Genomic DNA, 21,526 nt, shown 5'->3' on the forward strand with positions numbered 1-21,526 from the left:
TTGCTTCAGCCGACTTTTATGGGTTATGAAAATATCGGTTATATTATCAGGTCCCACGTGGGCCCGAGGATCTTGTATCTAGCCCAATGCCTGGCACATACTAAGCGCTTAACGAGATCTTGATCGCACCTAGGAGCTCGTCGTCCCCAAAAGCAATCGCCCGGGTTCGGGGCACTTCCATCTCCCCCTCTAGACCGTGAGCTGGTTGTGGGCGGGGAACGTGGCCCCTGTACTCTCCCAGGCGTTCAGTTCAGTGCTCTGCACGTAGTTAAGCGCTCAATAGTATCACTGATTGATTGCCGTAAACTTCTAGGTGGACCGTGTGCTCCCTCTAGGCCGTCAGCTCGTCGTGGGCGGGGAACGTGCCCGCCAAATGTAGTATATTGTCCTCTCCCAAGAGCGTAGTACAGCGCTCCGCACAAAGTAGGAGCCCAGTAGAGACGATGGATTGATAGCCCACCTTCAGCCCCACGGCGCGCCTGTCCCCGTCCGTACTTGATTTTAATGTCCGTCTCCCCGTCCAGACTGCAAGCTCGTCGTGGGCGGGAAACGTCATCTCCCAGCTCTGTCGCACCGTCCTCTCCCCGGCGCTTAGCCCCGCGCTCGGCGGTGCGCCGAATGCCACCGATGGATCGATTGGCCGGAGGGAGCGACTGCCGGCGGGCTTCCGATTCGCGGCACGTTGAGCCCACGTTGAGCCGGGGCTTGACATCCCTCTCCGCTGTTTCCTCCGCACCGCGGCCCCCGGTTCGAGGGACGGGAGACCCTCGGGCCAAACCTTGCCGACGGGGTGAGGGAGGGCAAGGGGGCACCGACTGCCCGCGATGGGGGGACTCTACGGCCCATCTCCCTTGCCAACAACGGGATGGCACAGCGGGGGTGTGGATGCGGGGAGGGCACGTTTGGGTGGGATCGTCTGTGAGCACCCGGGCCTCATGCAGAGGAAGCTGTGGTTTCTCTTCTTCCTGTCTGCGAGGTCGCGTCGGAGAACAGCCGCTCGAAGCGTCGTCGTTTTCCGACCCGCCGGCGGTCCCCGGGGAAGAAAATGCACAGTAACTAACGGCCCCCGGGGGAGGAGCGGATCTAGGGGGGCGGTGGGCGGGGGGCGTGCCTGCTCTGAGGAAACGGTCGATCGTCCCGACCCCGGAAAAAAGTCGGCGACTTGGCCCTGGGTGCCCCATGGAGAGCGAGGTAGGCGTGGGCCCGCCCCACGCGGGCAGGGGATGGGAACGGACGGGGTGGTGGGCCTCGGTTGCGGCGGTTTCTCGTCCCCCGGGGGCTCCCCCTGCCCGGAAGGGGAGCCCCCCAGGGAGGTGAGTTGGAGCTCTTCTACCGCCCGCCGTCAATCCCCGGTATTTAGCGAGCGCTTCCTGGGTGCGGTTTGCTAAGCACCTGGGAGAGTAGACCAGAGTTGGGAGACGGGTTCGCTGCCCTCGAGGAGCACCCAGTCCGGTCTTACAGGGAGAAAGAGCGTGGTCTAGCGGGGAGAGGACGGGCCCGGGACTCAGCGGATCTGGGTTCTGATGTCACGCCGCTTGTCTGCCGGGTGACCGCGGACGAGTCACTTCTCTGGGCCTCAGTTCCCTCATCTGCAGAATGGGGATCCGACAGCCGTTCTCCCTCCTACTTAGACCGGGAACCCCACGTGGGACCCGATGATCTCCTATCTACCCCAGCGCCTAGTACAGTGCTCGGCACATAGTAGCGCTGAAGAGACACCACGGTCGTCGTCGTTCTTCGTCATCCCCTGGGGAAGAGCTGGAAGGGGTGAGGGGAGAACTAACAGGGAGGCGGAAAGGAAGCGCCCGGGTCGCGTCCGGCCATTTCCCTTGGAATCGATCGACGGTGTCTGTGGAGCGCTTACGGTGTGCGGAGCGCCGGGGAGAGGGCTACGCAACTGAGTCGGCAGACCCGCTCCCTACTCGCAACGAGCCGCCAGTCTAGAGGGGAAAAGGCATCCTGCGTAGCGTGGGCCGGATCTCGAGTCCCGCCCCTCCTCCTCCCCTCTTCACGAGCCCCGGTGACGGGAGGAATCTCGTCTCTCTTCGGGGCTCGGAGCCGTCCCGTCCCCCGCCGCGCGTCGAGCCGGCTGGGAGGGGCCGGGCGAGCTGGGTTCCGGGGACGGGGGCGCGGGTGGATTCCCGGGCTCCCTTCTGGCCGTCTCAGGGTGACGGAGATTCTGCCTCTCCGGTGAATTTGGATGGATTTTACCCGTAGTCGATCCGTCGGGGGGATTTGTTGGGCACCCCCCTCTGGGCGGAGCACTCTACCGAGCACTTGGGAAGGGACGTTCCAAAAATAATAATAATAATTGTGGCATTTAAGTGCTTACTGTGTGCCGGGCACTGTGCTAAGGACCATACTAAGTGCTGGATCCAACGGAATTAGCAGGCCCGTCCCTAGGAACTTCCAGTCTAGAGCCCGCACGAGCCGGCTCTTTCGTCTGCGGCTAAATGACCCCCCGATGAACGTCCAGAACGCCCTAGACGAAATGGCAACTGCACCCTGATCTTTCACCCAGCTTGGGTGAGTGTTGATTTGAACAGCCCCGGTTCCGTCCCCTGGGTTCCCCTGTAGGGTCGTCTCTGTCTGGAACCCAGATTTAATCCGAGGGTCTTCGCCCTCCCCCCGTCCCGCCGAGTCCTCGCCCACCCACCTACACTGCAGGTGGTGGGACGGAGGCGGAAGCGAAGCCAAAACACTGCCAAGAGGAGGGGAAGGAAGAGAGACGGGTGAACGTAGGTCAGGGCAGCCATTTGCTTGTCTGGCGTAAATCGATCGATCGGGGGGGTTCACGGAGCGCCGACTGCGCGCAGAGCACTGTACTAAGCGTTGAGAGGCGCACGCCCCGCCCACGATGAGCTCACGGGCCAGAGCAAGCGTAGGTCCTGCATTTTAGACGTCTTCCGGTTCGGGGGCGTCTGTATTACCACGAAGTTGGGCCAGAGTCACCATCTGAGCACCGTGCTCTCCGGCACCCCATCGGAACCCCTCGGACGGCCTACCGGATTGTCCGGTCCGCTCGGAGGGGTGGGCGTGGGCGGACGACTCGAAATCCTGAGCGGCCCGAGGTTCCCACCTCTCGGCCGCCGTCCGACGTCACCTCGTCCGGTTTAGCGGTTCCTGTTTTTCCGGGCTGCTCGAAAGAGGGCTTGCTTTAGTCAAGAGAGGATTTCGAAGGGCGCGTACAGTTTTGAGGAAATGGAGGCATCTGGGCATCAGTGAGGTTTACCACGTTATTGCCCGTGACTCTTTGCCCTCCTCTAAAGCCTTATTGAAGGCCCATCTCCTCCAAGAGGCCTTCCCTGATCAAGCCCTCCTTTCCTCTTCTCCCACTCCCTTCTGTTTCGCCCTGACTCGCTCCCTTTATTCATTTCCCTCTCCCAGCCCCACCCCACCAACGTCCATATCTGTCATTTATTTCTTGATACCGTCCTCCCCTCTAGCCCGTAAGCTCGTCGGGAGCAAGGGGCGTGTCTGTTTCTTGTCCCGTCGTCCTCTCCCAAGCGCTTAGTACAGTGCTCCGCACACAGTAGCGCTCAATAAATACGACGGATGACTCCCCCGGACCTGGGGCGGGGCCCCGGTGACTCTCAGATGCCTTGCGCGGCTCAGCTGAGGCCGTGGTGGAGTGGAGCCGGCAGAAGAGCCAAACTGTTTGGTCTCAAGGATTCTCCCCCCCCCCCCCCCCCCTTCCTTCAGCGTCCCCAGCAGCTCTCGGGTTGAGAAAAGCCAGACAAAACTGTGCCGAGACGGGGGTTTCATCCTGAAGTCACCGGCCGAAGGGTCACTTCCAGATCCCCCCCATCTCCCGTAAGCGGGATTAACGGATTCACCATTTATGTGTCGGGGTCGACGGATTTTCAGGGGCTCTGGTTGCGCCCCGATGGGTTTAGCGTGGGCTTCCTGGTATGTATTCGGTCTCACCACGCTGCCCATGTCGGGATTAAGTTACCCTTTCTGCTGTTTTTTTGGTTTTTCAGTGGTATCTTTTAAAGCACGTACGATGTGCCAGGCACTCTACTAAGCACTGGGGTAGATATAGAGTTATCAGGTTGGACACAGTCTCCGTCCCACATGGGGCCCACGGTCTTAATCCCCGTTTTACAGAAGAGGGAACTGAAGCCCCAGAGAAGTGAAGTGACCAGCCCAAGCTCACACAGCAGACAAATAGCGGAGCCGGGACTAGAACCCAGGTCCGTCTGACTCCCAGGCCCGGGCTGCTTCCGCGAGGCCACGCCGATTGTGGAGTGTCGTTCGGGCTAATAGTGATAGAAGTAATTTGTGGGATTTGCTGAGCTCCCGCCGCTCTTTGGTCAGCACCGAATGAAGCAGCGGGCCAGTCCGGTTGGACACAGTCCCCGCTCCATCGGGGCTCACAGTCGAAACTGGAGGGAGAACGGAGATTGAATCCCCCTATTGAACCGATACGGAGGCCCAGGGAAGCGAAGCGCCTGGCGGAACATTCATTCATTAATTCATTAGTATCTATCGAGCGCTTACTACGTGCAGAGCACTCCCACAGCAGGCACATGGCGGAGCTGGGAAGAGAACCCAGGTCCCCTGGCTCCCCGGTAGCCGACAAGTGGCCTCGCGGAGCTCCAACGGAGCGGCAGCCCTCGCCAACCGACCGGCAAACTGACCATACGTGGTGGCCCGTCTTGTGGATTCCCGGGCCGAGGCCCGACTAACTCCCTTTCCTCAAAATGAGAGGATTTTCACGTGGGGATGCCAGTGAGGGCTCAGATTTTTAAGGAAGAGATGTTTTACCGTGCCTGAGGCCCTGCACTCTTATCCGTGCTAATGAACGGGAAGGGATAAATAAACAACGGCCACCGGTGAGACTGATTTGGTCTCCAGCGACTTCACTGGGAGAGGGAAAGCTTAGAAACGACTTTCTCTTTAGCAGCGTTTTTCATTCTGTCCCACACGACCCCTTAAATAGGGCAGATAGGGTCTAGACAAAACTAGTAGACTGTAGGCTCCGTAATTATGACACTCGTTAAGCACTTACTAAGTATCAAACGCTGTTTAAAGCGCTGGGGTAGCCACAGGTTAATCCAGCTAGATTCAGTGAGTCCATCAAGAAAATCATACGCATTGAGCACTTGGGATGTGCTGAGCACTGAAACTCTTGGAAGAGTGCAATATAACAATGTAACAGAGATATTCCCTGCCCACAACGAGCTTCCAGTCTAGAGCCCTCTGCCCCACTTGGAGCTCACAGTCTAAGGAGGAAGATTTAAGCCCCATTTTACAGATGAGGCAACTGAAGCACAGAGAAGCAAAGTGAGTTGCCCAGGGCCACAAAGCAGACACGTGGAGGAGCTGGGATTAGAACCCAAGCCCTCTGACTCCCGGGCCCGTACCCCGTCCACTTAGTCCACGCTGCTTCTTGTGGGCAGGGAACTCGTCTTCCAAATCTGTTACGTTATACCTCCCAAGTGCTTAGTACAGTGTTCAGTGCTCAATAAGCATGCTGTAAATACCATCGGTGGCTCGATTCAAAAAATAAAGTAGGATGGAGGAAACACGCATGCACAGAAAACATTAATTAGAGAAGCATCGTGGCTCAAGAGGAGCGGCGTGGCTCAGTGGAAGGAGCCCGGGCTTGGGAGTCAGAGGTCACGGGTTCGACTCCCGGCTCTGCCACTTGTCAGCTGGGTGACTGTGGGCAAGTCACTTCGCTTCTCTGTGCCTCAGTTACCTCATCTGTAAAATGGGGATTAACTGTGAGCCTCTCGTGGGACTACCTGATTTCCCTGTGTCTCCCCCAGCGCTTAGAACAGTGCTCTGCACATAGTAAGCGCTTAACAAATACCAACATTATTATTATTATTAATTGTAAACCCACACCTCACGCTTCATGCTCTTCGTTTCCATTTCCGAAGGATAGGTAGGACTGAAAGTGGTGCAGAAAATAGCTCTCCCCCGTTTACTACGTTCCGAGGTGAACCGTCCAGGTCCCCCATGGGGCTCACCCTCTCGATCCCCATTTTACAGGCGAGGTAGCCGATGAAGACAAGGGGCGGAGCCGCGATTTGAACCCTGGTCCTTCCGACTCCCAGGCCCGGCTCTATCTACCGGGCCAAGAACTGTACGCCTGGAATGGGAAGAAGCGTGGTCTAATGGGTAGAGCCCGGGCCTGGGAGTCAGAAGGACCTGGGTCCTCCCCCCGGCTCCGCTACTTGTCAGCCGCGTGCCCGTGGGCGAGTCACTTTTGTGGGCTTCGGTTCCTTCGTCTGTAAAATGGGGATGGAGACCGCGGACAGAGTTGGACAAAAAGGTCATCCGTGGGGCAGAGATTCCAGATGAGGGAGACCGGGAGAATCCATCTACTGTGAATTTGGAGATTTTTCCATCAGGGTTGACAGTGTGGTGCAATTAAGGGCTTAGCCAGGGCTGGGGGGAGAAAAGTGTCATTGAAGGAGTCCTTCGAATGCTATCTGTTAAGCGCTTACTATGTGTCAGGCCTGTATTAAGCGCCGGGGTCGATACAGGATCGTCAAGTTGGGCCCAGTCCCTTTCCGACATGGGGCTCGCACCTTGGCCTACCAGGATGACTGGGATCTGAGGCAAAGCTTCTCCGTGGGATGGCTATTAATGGGGCGTAAGATACCCGACAGGGAATTCATACTAATGGCCGACGAAGGAGGTTGCGTGGCCGAAATGGCAGGGGGTGCAAGAAAGCTGTCCAAGTGGGTCCCATTTTAGGGGTGTAATCCCAGTAGGGAGGCAGCCTGGATCAGGGAAGCCTACGGGTCCCGCCCTCCCCGACTTCTCTCAAAATGCAACCCTACCGCGCTCTCGATCTTCCAGGTGAAAACCCACCTCTTTCCCGTCCGCCGTCCTCCTCCTCGGAGAAGAATCGGCCCTCGATTTCTGGGGGTTTGCTCGAGGGGGTGAATGACGGGGTCTCTCCGAGCGGGGCGGGCGGCAGGCAAAGACAGCCCCAGCTTGCAATCTGCGCCCAGCCCCCCGGGAGCAGAGGGTGCCGCGGTCCGGGCCGAGAACCGCCTTGGACCGGCTCCGGTCCGCCCCGGCCTCCCGTGACCTTCGGGGGGGGGGGGGGTCGTCCGTGGGCCGGAGCCAACCCGCGTCCCTTTCCCCTCAGCCTGGAATCGTGTCGCCGTTTAAACGGGTTTTCCTGAAAGGAGAAAAGGGCCGGGATAAGAAGGCCCAAGAGAAGGTGACCGAGAGACGCCCCCTCCACACGGTGCTGCTGTCTCTGCCGGATCGCGTGGACCCCGAGGTCCTGCTGAATGACTTTATCGAAAAGGAAGTGAAGGTGAGTGGTGGACCCCGAGCCTGCTGAAGGACTTCGTCGAAAAGGAAGTGAAGGTGGGCCGCCCCGGGGGTCGCTGAGGCAGGGAGGGGCGGGGGGGAGCTGCTTTAACAGCGATCGTGGCCCGTCAGTCGAGGGTATTTCTTGAGCCGTAGCTCTGGGTGGAGTATTTTATGCAGCACTTGGGAGAGGACAGTAGCGTCAGTAGACGGGATCCCTGCCTTCGAGGAGCTTCCTCTGTCTAGTACCCGGTAGATCGCACCCAGCAGGTGATCGATGAATGGTATTATTGTTGTTGTTATTATTATTGTTTAACTCCTACTACAGTTTCTTCTACTCTTAATACTGCTCATAATAATCGATGGTATCGATTAATCCTTAACTCTGTGCCAAGCACCGTTCTAAGCGCTGGGGTAGCTACGAGGTCATCGGGTTGTCGGCCTTAATCCCGTTTCACAGATGAGGTCACTGAGGCACAGAGAAGTCAAGCGCCTTGCCCCGGCTCACACAGCTGATCCGTGGCGGAGCCGGGATTAGAACCCACGACGTGGGACTCCCGGGCCCGGGCTCTTTCCACTAAGCCACGCCGCTACGCTACTAATTATTACTAGTTTTATCATCGCTCCTGTTGCGACTTCAACTGTGATTTACCGCAGCTGCTATTACTGGTGTCGATATTGCCAGTGCCCGGGAGCAGAGATGCCCTACCGTCTCCCCCTTCAACACCACCTTTTGCCCGTAGCCAGCCCAAGAGGAGGACCCCCAAACAGACAGAGAGAGAGAGAGAAAGAAAAGAGTCGGCAGTCCAGAGCTCCTTCTCTCGCGCGTGGCCCTGACAGGTCGTTCCCAAGAAGGGAGGTGTTGGATTCAGGGCTCCGGCGTGGCTCTGGGTTGAATGTTTCGCATCTAGCAAACTCAAGAACCTCAGGGACCGTAACGTCGATTGAAAAACGATCAAAGGGATGTTTGTAGTTAAGAGGAAGCTAAACGCTGTTAATTCTGGATGTTGGGCTTAAAGAGGGAGAGTTATCGAGCCCCGCTGCCTCGTTCCTCCGGGCTGGTCTAGTCCACGGGGTTTATCCTTTTAGCGTTGCGGGCGAGGTCGGATCTGTTATTCTGGAAGCCAGCCAGCTTCAGTGGCCCAGCTCTAGCTGGCTTCCCCCGGCATTCGTTCATTCAATTTATTGAGCGCTGACTGGGTTCAAAGCACTGTACTGAACGCTTGGGAGAGTAAACTGTACCAATAAAGAGACACATTTCCTGCCCACAACGAGCTCACAGTCTAGAAGGGGAGACCGACATTAATATACTTACATTAGCAAATAAATAATGGAGCCCTGCCTCCGTTTTTTTTTTTTTATGGTACTCGTTAAGCACTTATTCTGTGCCTGGCGCTGAGCTAAACCCTGGGATAGATGCAAGATAATCAGGATGGACACAGGCCCTACGCAGGCGGGGCTGACGGTCTCAGAGGGAGGAGGATCAAAACGTCGTTTTACAGAGGAGGGAACCGAGGCCCGGAGAAGTGAAGGGGCTTGCTCAAGGTCCCAAGGCCGACGGGGCCAGAGCCGGGATGAGAACCCAGGTCCGTATGGCTCGTGGGGGTTGGGGGGACGCTGGTCGGATCATCTCTCGGAAGACTGGATGGGGAAGCGGGCTGGAGACATTCAGACTTTAAATTCCTCTCACCATTTGTACTGCCAGGTAAAATTCAGCACGGAGAGAGCCGGGGAGGGCAAGCATTTCCCCACTCCCCAAATCCGGACAGTAGGCTCATTCCTTGAACCCCTCATCTTGGCCCTACCTCTCCTTCCACTGAGCCTTTGCCCAAACTTCTCCCCTATTTGTGGGAAAAGAAAAACCCAAAGCCCTTCCCACGTCCCCCATCCTACCAGTTTAAAATCACAGAGCCGGGCCTCTGCGTTTTTCCCCCTCGCAGCACAGTCCAATCTCCCAACCCCACAGCCAATTCCCAGTTCCCTCCTCTTGATTCTGCAAAAGCCTCTAGTGGAAAGAGCCCAGGACTGGGCATCGGAGGCCCTGGGTTCTGATCCAGCGGTCACTTGTCTGCCGTGTGACCTCAGGTAACCCAGTCAAACTCTTCCATGCCCTCAGTTCCCTCATCTGCAAAATGGGGATTCAATCCAGTTCTTCCTCCGACTGAGACCATGAGCCATGTGGGACCCGATAATCTTCTATCTGCCCCAGCACATAGTACAGCACTTGGCACACGAGTAAGCGTTTAACAAATATCGTCATCATCATTATTATTAAAAGATGAAAGGGATCGGGTTGAGAAGAGACAGCCAAGGGGCGACGTGACTTGGATTATCTAAATGAGTTTTAGCAAAATCTCCAAGGCCCAAACCAGAGGAAATAGGCTTAGTTTGCTACGGGAGGCAAGTTGGGGGGACCACAAAAAGAAAATCATCTTGACTGTAAGAATGATAAAGCACTGGGACAAGCCACCGAGGGAGGTCGAGGACTCTTCATCCCCCTAAGTCTTTAAGGGCGACCGTCTGTATCGGGTGGTCGTCAGCCTGCCTGGAGGCAGGGGACTGGACCACATGACCCCTCCTGCCCCGCACCCCCAGACTCCTGCCTGCTCTGTGCTTCTAAGATGATTGGCGACGAGCAGTTGGAGGGCTACAGAATTCCCTTGCCTGGGACTAGGAAAACCAAGACCCTTAGACGTGCGTTTCCTCGACAGGTGAGGAAACTGAGGCAGAGCACGATGAAGTGATTTGTGTACGTTTTGGGGAGGGAGTGGTGCTTCGCCCCTCAGCTGCTGGTGTGAAATACAATGCAGGATGGTCACAAACCCTCCAGCGCCTTTCTTCACACGATCCCTAAGGAGAGAGGCAGCGTGGCCTGATGCCCGGAACCGGGGCCTGGGAGCCAGAAGGACCTGGGTTCTAATCCCGGCTCCGTCCCCCGCCCATCTGAGGGTCTTCCATCATCTAGGTTTTCTTCGCCCCCTTATAGAAGGCAGTTGATGACCTAGTACCCCAGTGTCCATGTGGTTAGGGTATAACAGATTTCTTTTTTTTTTCTCCCTTTCTTGCAGTATTTGGGCCAACTAACATCCGTTCCAGGGTACCTGAATCCCTCCAGTCGGACGGAAATTCTCCATTTGATAGACAACGCTAAGGTGAACACCGGACTCTGATGCGGACGACCGTCCGAAAGCGTCCCGGTTTGGGGTGGATGACCCGGTTTGGGATCGCCATCCCCGTCCCCGCAGACGGGAGCTCCGTGATATCGGAAGGATCTGAGCGTCTTCGGGGTCTGCTTTTCTGCCTCTCCTAAGTGTGCGGGGCGGGATGCTGCCGCCCGAGGTGGGCGGAGCCCGAACGGAGACCCGCACCCCACCCCCCGACGTGGGAGACCTGGCCTCCCGTCGTCCGGGCTGGGCCAGTGGCTGGTCCCACCCTAGTGGCCCCGCGCTCTCCTGGAAGTTCCCACCGTGCCCTGGGGAGCCAGTCGCCCGGGAAGACGGGACCGCGGGGCCGGGGGAGCTGCCCCTCGCTGACGTCCCGGCGGTTCTCGTTCCAGAGGGCTCACCAGCTCCCCGGCCACCTGACCCAGGAGCACGATGCTGTGATCAGTCTCTCGGCCTACAACGTCAAGTTGGTGTGGAGGGACGGCGAGGACATTATCGTCCGGGTCCCCATCCACGACATCGCCGCCGTCTCCTACATCCGGGACGACTCCTTACACCTGGTCGTGCTGAAAACAGGTGGGTGGGGCCCCCGACCAGCGCCGCCTTCCCCCCGCCCCGCCGTCCTCAGCTCCAGCACAGGCCCGGCGGATTCCCCCGGGAATTTCCTCCAGAGTCCCTGGGGGTCTCGGAAGGGATGACGCCCCTCGTTTGCCCTCACGCTCTCGTGCCAAGCACCGTACAAAGCGCTGGGGTAGACTCAAGGTCATCGGGTCCGGCTCGGGGCTCCCGGTCTTAGGAGGGAGGGGGACTAGGTAGCGAATCTCCACTTTGCAGACGAGGGAACTGAGTTCCGGAGAGGTGAAGCGACTTGCCCCGGGTCCCCCAGCGGACGAGTGGCGGGGGCCGGGATTAGACCCCGGGGCCTCCGGCCCCCGGGCCCGGGCTCTTCCCGCTAGGCCGTGTCCGCTTCCGGCGCCACGGACCGCGGAATCCCGCGCACGCGTTCGACCAAGGGGATCGATGGCTCGATTGATGGGTTGTGCGTTCTCAGCCCAGGACCCGGGCCTCTCCCCCAGCCAGAGCCTGAGTGCGGACAGCTCCAAAGCCCTGACCTCGGGCTCCCTGACCTCAGAGGGCGGAGCGGTGCCCGTCGAAGCCTGTTGCTTGGTGATCCTGGCCACCGAGACCAAAGTAAGGCCGCGCCCTCTGCGGAGAGCCCGTCTCCCTCCCTCCCTCCTCCCCTCCCGCTTCCGCGGCCTCCGCTCCGAAACGCAGCCCTGCCCAGCGTCAGCCGGCCCAGGGGAGCGAGCGCAGCGTGGCCGCCGGAGAAAACTGTCCCGTCGGGCCGGGGCAGAGCCTGGCACCGCCACCCCCCGCTCCCCCCTCCCCCTCCGGGCCCGATGGCTTGCTCCCCGGGTTCTCCCCCCCGGCCGTGTGTCACGCTGCCAACTGCGGAGGCCCCACCCGGCCGAGCCGGCCTTTGGACTCCCTCCGTCCCGGAGAGACGATTGCGGGAGGCCGGGCTAAAGGGCGTCGGTCCGGGGAGGGGGCCGCGCGGAGGGTCACCGAGGGGGCTGGGCGGCCCCCCTAAACTGCCCCGCGCCCCCAGAGGGGCCAGAGAGTCCAACCTGCAGCCCGCGTAGAGCGCCCTCTGCTGCCGGCCCCGGACCAGGGGAAGTCCTCGACCGGCCGGTGGCTGAGCGGGTCTGACGGGGATCCGCGGGTCCGTCGACGGGTGACGAGCGCCCACCGTTTGCCGAGCGCCGTCCGGCGCCCGTGCGGTCGAGCGGGTAGACGCAACCCCTGCCCGTGGGTAGAGGGGGACGTCGATCTGGAGTTTGCTCTCCCTCCCCTCCTCCCGGTCCCCTCGTCCCGCCCGGGGGGGGTCACGGAGGGCGAGCGGGAGAAGTGGGGAACGAAGCGGCCTCAGGAACCGACCTGTGTCCCACCCCCCCCCACCCGCCTCCCGGCTCCTCGTCCGCAGGCAGCCGCGGAGGATCTCTGCTCCCTGCTCAGCCAAGTCTTCCAGATTGTTTACACGGAGTCCACCATAGACTTCTTGGACCGAGCAATATTCGACGGGGCCTCCACCCCGACGCGGCACATGTCGCTGCACAGCGGTACGGCACGGCGGGCACGGGGAGGCGGGGGAGGGGCTGGGGGGGACCGCGAGGCGCTCAGCCCCCACTCGGAGGCCACTCGCTCCCCTGAGGCGCGCCCGGTCGGCCTTCTCGGACCTGTCTCGGCTCCCGTCGAGCCGGAGGGTTACGGGCGTGGTGGCGGGGGATGCCGGGACCCCCCCTCTACCCCCGGCCCCTCCTCCACCTGGGGTTCGGCCTTTTGGAGTGGGGCCCTCGGGGGCCTCCGTAGCCCATCTGTCCCTCCCCCACGAGACAGAGATCGACTCAGTGCGGTCGCCTCGCCAGACCCTGAGAGTTGGGCACGGTGCCCCAGATGGAGGCCTTGGGGGTCACCCAAATGACTCGAGGAAGCTTAGAGTGGAAAGATGATCTCTCGCCGGTCTGGACCCGGGACGCAGGGGAGCGGGGAGGGGTGCCGGCCACGGGGAGAACGGCTGACGTCGAAGATTCGGGGCTGGCGAGAAGAGGGGGTCCCGGGATGGTCCGGGCATCGAGACGCATTCGCCGCTCCCCGTGAGCCCGCCTGGACTCAACGTGACTCCGACAGCTACTTTGGCCGCGGCCCCTTGCCTTCCGACGGCCAACGTTCCACGTGTGATGAGTTTCTCATTCATTCATTCATTCAATAGTATTTATTGAGCGCTTACTATGCGCAGAGCACTGTACTAAGTGCTTGGAATGGACAATTCGGCCACAGATAGAGACTGGTCCCTGCCCTGTAACGGGCTCACAGTCTAAGCGGGGGAGCAGAGCAAAACGGAACGAAACAAAATAAGACAACATCATCAAGATAAATAGAATCATAGAGATACACACCTCATTAACAAAATAAATAGGGTAATGACTAGTATATACAATAATAATAATAACTGTGGTATTCGTGAAGCACTTACTATGTGCCAGGCACTCTATTAAGCACCGAGGTAGATACAAGGTAATCGGGTTGGACACAGTCCCTGTCTCACATAGAGCTCACAGTCTTAATGCCCATTTTCCAGATGAGGGAACTGAGACCCGGAGAAGTGAAGTGACTTACCCAAAGTCACAGAGCAGACACGTGGCGGAGCTGGATTAGAACCCGTGTCCTTAGAGAAGCGGTGTGGCTTAGTGGAAAGAGCCCGGGTTTTGGGAGTCAGAGGACGTGGGTTCCCATCCCGGCTCCGCCCCCCGTCTGCTGTGTGACCTTGGACGAGTCACTTCTCCGGGCCTCAGTTCCCTCATCCCCTAAAATGGGGATGAAGACTGTGAGCCCCACATGGGGCAACCTGATGACCCTGTATCCAACCCAGGGTTTAGAACAGTGCTTGGCACATAGTAAGCGTTAAACAAATGCCATCATTACTATTATTATTCTGCCTCCCAGGCCCCTGCTCTCCCCACTGGACCACGCTGCCTCTCGGCTGGCTGTGGGCGGGAAACGGGTCAACCAACTCTGCTGTAGAGAAGCGGCGTGGCTCAGCAGAAAGAGCCCGGGCTTGGGAGTCAGAGGTCACGGGTTCGAATCCCGACTCCGCCATTTGTCAGCTGTGTGACTTTGGGCGAGTCACTTCACTTCTCTGGGCCTCAGTTCCCTCATCTGTAAAATGGAGATGAAGACTGGGAGCCCCACGTGGGACAACCCGTGTATCCCCCCCAGCGCTTAGAACAGTGCTTTGCACTTAGTAAGCGCTTAACAAATGCTATTATTATTATTATTATTCTCCTCGGCTGCAGCTTGGCCTACAGGCCCTGGAGTGCTTTAACCGCTTTTCGAACGGTTCCTTCCTCCGTCCCCTCTTCTTCCCACACTTCATATTGGCCCTCTTTCCGGGGAGGCCGAAACTCAGCTGCAGCCAATCGATCGGTGGTATTTACTGGGTGCCTGTTGTGTGCGGAGAGAGAGAGGGAGCACGGTATAACACGGTTGGTAGACATAATCCCTACCCACCGGGAGCTTACATCTAGAGAGGGAGACGGGAAATAATACAAATAGATAAGTTACGGATCCGGACGTAAGTGCTTGAGGGGCCGGGGGTGGGACGAATAGAGGGAGCAAATCCAAGGTTGACGCAGAAGGGAGTGGGAAAAGAGGAAATGGGAGCTTAGTCGGGGAAGGCCTCTTGGAGATGTGCTGTTAAATAAGGGTGTGAGAAGAGTAATCGTCTGTCGGATGTGAGGAGGGAGGGCGTTCCAGGGCAGAGGCAGGACGTGGGCGAGGGGTCGACGGCGAGACGGATGAGGTGGAGATACGGTGAGTAGGTGGGCGTTAGAGGAGCCAAGTGTGCGGGCCGAGCTGTAAATAGGAGAGTAGCGAGGCGAGGTAGGAGGGGAGCGAGGTGATCGATGCACTCGCCGGAACTGTAGAAGCGTCTCGTCCCCCCGTCCCCCCGCCTCGGCCTGACGGGCCTCTGTTCTCCTCTCCTTTGCAGACGACTCTCTGACGAAAGTGGATGGGAAAGAAACCTATGAAACTGAAGCAAGCACTTTGTGAGTAACGCCGTCACCCCGAGCCTTGTGTCCTGGGCCTTCTTGGGGGTGTCAGGCTTCCCCTCCGGGCCTCCCCGGGGTGGGCTCGGAGGGCAGGCGCTCTCCCCACGCCCCAGAGGGAGCCCCGACACCCTGCGGGGTCCCCGTCCCCTCGAGGGGGCGGGGGCGATCCCAGGCATCTCCAGGGCCGCCTTCCTCTTCCGAGCCCGAGAGGGAGGAGCTGGCCAATCCCAACCCCTCCCCGGAACACAGGTCCCTCGCCCTCCTCTACCCCCTCCAGCTGACGCACCCCCTTTCGGTCCCCGTGGCAGCTCCTTTCCGGAATCGCTGGACGCGGCCGGCCACTCGCCCTCGTCCTTCTCGGCCCAGCCGTCCCCCCACGTCAAGACGGTCAGCGAGAGTGAGCTGAGCACCACCGCCGCGGAGCTGCTGCAGGACTACATGATGACCGTGCGTCCCGCCCACGCTGCCTCCAAGGGGAGGGCGGGACCCGAGGGAGCTCTCTTTCCATTTGATTTACTGCTTCCTCCGCTCCAAGCACTCTCCTAAATGCTGGGGGTAGATTCCCATTCATCAGGCTGGACACAGTCCCCGCCCCGCATGGGACTCACAGCCCGAGTAGGAGGAAGAACCAACGCCTGAATCCCCATTTTACAGTTGAGGAGACTGAGGCCCAGAGCAGTGGTGACTTTTTTTTTCTAAACAGCATTTGTTAAGCACTTACTATGTGCCAGGCACTGCTCTGAGCGCAGGGGTAGATACAAGGTCATCAGGTTGGACACAGTCCAAGGTCACACAACGGAAGAGTGGCGGAGCGGAGATTTGGACCCAGCTCCTTAGACCGTGCTTACTGTGTGCAGAGCACTGTACTGAGTGTTTAGGAGAGTATCTACCGATCGATGGATCAATCAGTGGTATTTATTGGGGACTTACTTTATGCAGAGCACCATGCTGAGCGCTTGGGAAAGTGCATTACAACGCAGTTGGTAGACACATTCCCTGCCCACAACAAACTTACAGTCTGGGGGGGAGACAGTCTTTTTAAAATAAATTACAGAGGGAGACGTCAATGCCGTGAGGTTAAGCGTGAGGTGAAGAACAAATGCTCAAAAGGGACAGAAGTCAGAAGGGAGTCTGAAGGATCTGGGTTCTCATCCCGGCTCCGCCGCCTGTCTGCTGGGTGACCTTGGGCAAGTCACTGGGCCTCAGTGACCCCGTCTGTCAAGTGGGCATTAAAACTGGGAGCCCCGTGTGGGACCTGATTATCTCGGATCTACCCGGTGCTTAGTTCAGTGCCTGGCACATAGTAAGTGCTTAAACAGTGCCATTTAATAAAAAAGGAGGGGACCTGAGGACTTAGTCAGGGAACATCTCTTGGGGGAGTTGGGCATTTAATAAGGCTTTGAAGGTGGGGAGCGTGATGGACTGGTGTAGGGCAGCTGGAGGTCCAGGGCCGTGTGCCCGCTTAGAGAGGTCGGGGGGCGTCGGTAAGAATGAGGCCGCTCTGCTCCGGGGTTCAGGCCGAAGAGCCGCAAGGCCGCGGGCATCTGTGCCCTCCCCGCTGGGCCGGACCCCGGGCTGACTCTGCCCGGTTGGAGCGGGAGAGGGCAGTGGGCCTGGCCTGGGGCTTTCTGGACGGAAAGGCAGTGGCTGCTAGCCCTTCCTGGGCATCTGGCTAAAGCCCAACCTTGGGTTCGGATCTAAAGCACGAGCACCCGCGATCCTCTTTTTTCACTGGAATTTGTCAAACGCTCACTAGCTGCCGGGCCCCGTATTAAGCTCTGGGGTAGATCCAAGCTCCTTTCCAAGTGGGCGAGTGCGGTTCTTTAGCACCCTGTCCCGGGACCACCCCCCCCAAGTCCTCGCAGCGGGGGGGGCGAGGCGGACCGGATCGGTCCCGACGCGGGGAGAGAGCGCTTGAAGCCGTCGGCCCCCCGGGCCGCGGATCTCCCCCAGAGACCACGGGAGCCCCCGCCTGCCCCGCGCCCGGCGAGGACCCCCTCGTCGGCGTCGAGACCCCTCGGCCGTGCCCCGGGGCCGCGGTGGGCCCCGGGCCGGCCGACCCGGCTTCGGCCGCGCTGAGCTCCGCTCTTGCCTCCCTGCAGCTGAGGACCAAGCTGTCTTCCCAGGAGATCCAGCAGTTCGCCATGCTGCTCCACGAGTACCGCAACGGGGCCTCCATCCACGAGTTCTGCATCAACCTGCGGCAGCTCTATGGCGACAGCAGGAAGTTCCTGTTGCTAGGTGAGCCGTGGGGGCCGCCCCCGCCCGAGACGGGAGGACCGGACGGGGCCGGGGGTCTCCGAGCGGCCCGAGGCCCCCCGGGGTCTCCGGGGCTGTCGGCCCGGCGGGCTCGGCCTCCGGCTTCCCGGGTGCCGTTCGGGCCGATCCCTGACCCCGTCAACCCGTGGAATTGGTCGAGCGCCTCTGAGTCGGGCACCATAGTGAGCGCTCGGGGGAGGACGGCGCAGTACGGACGGGAGACGCGATCCCTGCCTAGGAGGAGTTGGCAGCCGAGAGTGCGGTTTTGTGTTCGCTTGGAATAATGGCGGCATTTGTTAATAACAACGTTGGTATTTGTTAAGCGCTTACTATGTGCAGAGCACTTTTCTCAGCGCTGGGGTAGATACACGGTAATCGGCTTGTCCTACACGAGGCTCACGGTCTTAATGCCCATTTTACAGATGAGGGAACCGAGGCCCCGGGAAGTTAAGTGACTTGCCCACAGCTGACAAGTGGCAGAGCCGGGATTTGAACCCGTGACTGCCGACTCCCAAGCCTGCGCTCTTTCCACTGAGCACTAACCATGCGGCCAGGCACTGTACTGGGCGCTGGGGTGGATGCAAGCGAGTCGGGTAGAACACGGTACCCGTCCCACGTGGGGCTCACAGTCTCAATCCCCATTGTACAGAGGAGGCCACCGAGGCACAGGGAAGTGAAGCGACTCGTCCGAGGTCACGCAGCAGACAAGTGGCGGAGCCGGGATTAGACGATATGTCAAACGATATATTTAGGGTGTTTAAGCACTTACTACGTGCCAGGCTCTGTATTAAGCGCAGGGAAGGTATGAGATGATTGGTTTGGACGTGGTGCCCCTCCCACATGGGGCTCACAGTCTTAAGCCCCGTTTTACAGATGAGGTCACCGAGGCACAGCGAAGGGAAGTGACTCGCCCAGGGTCACGCAGCCGGCAGAGCCGAGATCAGAACCCGGGAGCTGTGACTCCCAGGCCCCGGGGGGTCCTTCTCGGCGGTGTTTCGGCCTGGGTTTCTTCGCCTCCTCCTCACCGGCTTGTAACTTGAAAGCCCCCTTATAGCCCCGGCCCGGCCCGGGGCCGTTGTGAGGATTGGCCCGAGGGTGGCCTGGAGAAGCTTGCCCCTGAGGTGGCCCTGTGGAAAGCCCTCGGGAGTCAGAGGACCTGGGTTCGAATCCCCCCTCCACCACTTACCCGCCGTGGGACCTGGGACCAGTCACTTCTTCTCTGGGCCTCAGTACCCTCATCTCCCAGATGGGGATCTAATCCCTCTTCTCCCTCCCGCTTAGACTCTGAGAGCCCCAGGTGGGACCCGATGACCTCACGTCTTCCCCGGCGCTCAGTATAGCGCTTGGGACAAAGTAAGCGCTTGATAAGCAGCGGCGCGGCTGAGTGGAAAGAGCCCGGGCTTGGGAGTCAGGGCTCGTGGGTTCTCGTCCCCGCTCCGCCACTTACCAGCCGGGTGACCTGGGGCAAGTCGCGTGACGTCTCCGTGCCTCGGTCACCTCGGCTGTAAAATGGGGGTGAGGTCCGCGAGCCCCACGTGGGACAACCTGCCGGCCTCGTATCCCCCCCCCCCCCCCCCCCCCCGGCGCTTGTGCTTGGCACATAGTGAGCGCTTAACAAATACCATCATTAGTAATAATAAGCAGCGCGGCTCAGTGGAAAGAGCACGGGCTTTGGAGTCAGAGGTCATGAGTTCGAATGACCTCTGTCACTTGTCAGCTGTGTGACTGTGGGCGAGTCACTTAACTTCTCTGTGCCTCAGTTCCCTCATCTGTAAAATGGGGATGAAGACGGGGAGCCCCACGTGGGACACCCTGATTCCCCTGTGTCTACCCCAGCGCTTAGAACAGTGTTCTGCACATAGTAAGCGCTTAGCCAATACCAACATTATTATTAATAATACTCAGTAGTACTTATTGAGCGCTATGTGCAGAGCACTGTACTGAGCGCTTGGAATGGACAATTGGGCAACAGATAGAGACAGTCCCTGCCCAGTGAGGGGCTCACGGTCTTAACTATTATCATTAGTAATCTTAATACCTCAGTTCTCATGGGAAATGTCACCGGAGGACTTGGTGCTCTACCTGAATTGGCGAGGCCGTGATGGAGGAGGGGCCCCGGTGCCTACCGGGGAGCGCCCTCCCCCCCTTCGACAGTACCGGACGACGATGCTCAAAAAGAGGCCGACCCCAGAAGGGGAGAAGAGCCGAGGCGGAGTCCGGCCCGGGCCCGGGGGCACCCGGAGATCCCGGCGTTGCCCGCCTGCTGACCGGGGCCGGCGCGGGGAGGGAGCGGGAAGCCGCCGGGCGTGGGCGCGGAGCCCCGCCGCGCGGGGGCCACTCGGGCAGCCGCGCTGGCCGACGCCGGCAACCGGCGGGGGGGGCCCGCGGCCGGGGAGGCGGCCCCCCGCCCCACCGACCCGTCTCCCGCCAGGTCTCAGGCCCTTCATCCCGGAGAAGGACAGCCAGCATTTCGAGAACTTCCTGGAGACGATCGGGGTGAAGGACGGGCGGGGCATCATCACGGACAGCTTCGGGCGGTACCGGCGGGCCACGAGCACCGCCTCCAACTCCACCAGCAACGGCAACGGGGCCACGGGCAGCTCGGACGACCAGTCGGCCCCCTCGGAGGGCGACGAGTGGGACCGCATGATCTCGGACATCAGCAACGACATCGAGGCGCTGGGCTGCAGCATGGATCAGGACTCCTCGTGAGGAAGGGGCCGCCGCCGGCGGGGCCGGGGGGGGGACTCGCCTCCCGCCCCCACGCCGCCCCCATCCGTCGCGGTTCCCCGGGGGGGCCGGCGCCGCCCCGCCGCCGGCCCCGGAGGCGTGGCGGGGGGCGGCCGGGGGGCGCGGGGGCCCTCCTACTGTGAAGGGGCGAGCGCGGCGGGAACGGGCCGAGGGCCCACGGGGCCCGCGCGGGGAGGTGCCCGAGCGGCACCGCCCCGGCCCGGAGGGTCCGGCCCCCCCGCCCGACCCCGGGGCCGCCGGGAGGCGGCGGGGCCGGCCTCGGCCTGGTGGAGGAGCGGCGGCTTTGCTAGGAAAACCCTGCGGACCGTTTACAGTTTTGCACATGATCGTTCTCATCGTAGCGCTCAGAGACTGGTGGGGTTTTGGGGCGGGGGGGATTTTTTTTTTTTTTTCGTAATGAAGTTTACCACAATGTGAATAATTTAAACCTCTCGCCGTCGGACACGTTTCTAATCCCAATCGGAAGGCGCGCGTGCTGAGCCGCCGCGTCTCGCCGGGGGCCGGGGGCGGCCGCCCGCCCCGCCTGGCTTCCCGGTTCCCGTCCCCGGGCCCGGGCACCGCCCGCCCCGTCTCCCGGAGCCCGGGCGAGGGCCAGGGGCCGGGCGGCGGCGCTCGGGCCCGGAGGCAGAACGGGGAGGCGGAGGGGTTTGGGGGAACTCCGGGCTCCCCGAGAGCCGGGGCGCCCGTCCTCCTCCCCCTCTCCACCCCCTCTCGGGTCCCGCCGTAGCGAGATCCGGGGGCCCCCGCGAAGCGCGGGACGACGCGGGTCAAGAACTAGGGCACCGTACGTTTGTGTGGGTTTATATATATATACGTACATATATACACACACACACACACACACACATACGTGTACATATGTGTGTGTATCGTACAGGGAGCGTTGTATATAGGAGACGTGCTTATAAATACACTTATTTTTTTAAGCCATATTCCACGCCCAAACAGGCTGGCCGGACAGGGCCCGGGCTAGTAGCCCCGTTCGTTAATTTATACTCCAGGGTCCATTTTTTTACTCCTTTTCAGAGAAAACGTCCCAAGCCCCCGGCGGCGGGGCGGGCGGGCGCCGCTCCGTAGTTCTGGGGAACAAAGCGGGTCTCGCCGGGGGAAGGGAGGGGGTCTCCTGCCAGCCCAGGATCGGACCCTCGCACGCGCTCCCGGGACCGCGGGGCCGGCGGCGGGAGGGCGGGCGGCCCCTCTGCCGGTTCTCTTCTCTTTCCTCTCGGGAGCCCGGGGGGGAGGGTCCCCACCGAGGCCAGCGCGGCCAGGACGCCGCCAGTCCTTTGTCCCTTGCCTGAAGCCCAGTGGGTTAGGCCCCCCCCCGCCCCCCCCGCCAGCCTCCGCCCTCAAACCCTTTGAGGCCGAGAAACGGAATTTTTCCCGTCTCACCCGAGCACCGGCTTTCCAGCGCGGACCTGCCGGACCCCCTCGCCCTTCCCACCAAGCGGCTGTCGGAGA

At 60.4% G+C, this 21,526-nt stretch overlaps 1 protein-coding gene across 1 annotated transcript; it reads left to right on the forward strand.

The window, feature by feature from the left end:
- Positions 1–1,112: 1,112 nt before the first annotated feature.
- On the forward strand, positions 1,113–20,495 carry CCM2 (CCM2 scaffold protein). Its single transcript, XM_029077825.2, has 10 exons — positions 1,113–1,191; positions 7,115–7,288; positions 10,353–10,436; positions 10,841–11,024; positions 11,500–11,639; positions 12,433–12,568; positions 14,998–15,055; positions 15,367–15,505; positions 17,161–17,299; positions 19,749–20,495. Exons 1-10 carry the CDS (start codon positions 1,180–1,182, stop codon positions 20,027–20,029), a joined length of 1,347 nt encoding a protein of 448 aa, XP_028933658.1. The 5' UTR covers positions 1,113–1,179; the 3' UTR covers positions 20,030–20,495.
- Positions 20,496–21,526: the final 1,031 nt, after the last annotated feature.

The sequence above is a fragment of the Ornithorhynchus anatinus genome, chromosome 13 (genome assembly GCF_004115215.2).
Source record: "Ornithorhynchus anatinus isolate Pmale09 chromosome 13, mOrnAna1.pri.v4, whole genome shotgun sequence".
NCBI lineage: Eukaryota > Metazoa > Chordata > Mammalia > Monotremata > Ornithorhynchidae > Ornithorhynchus > Ornithorhynchus anatinus.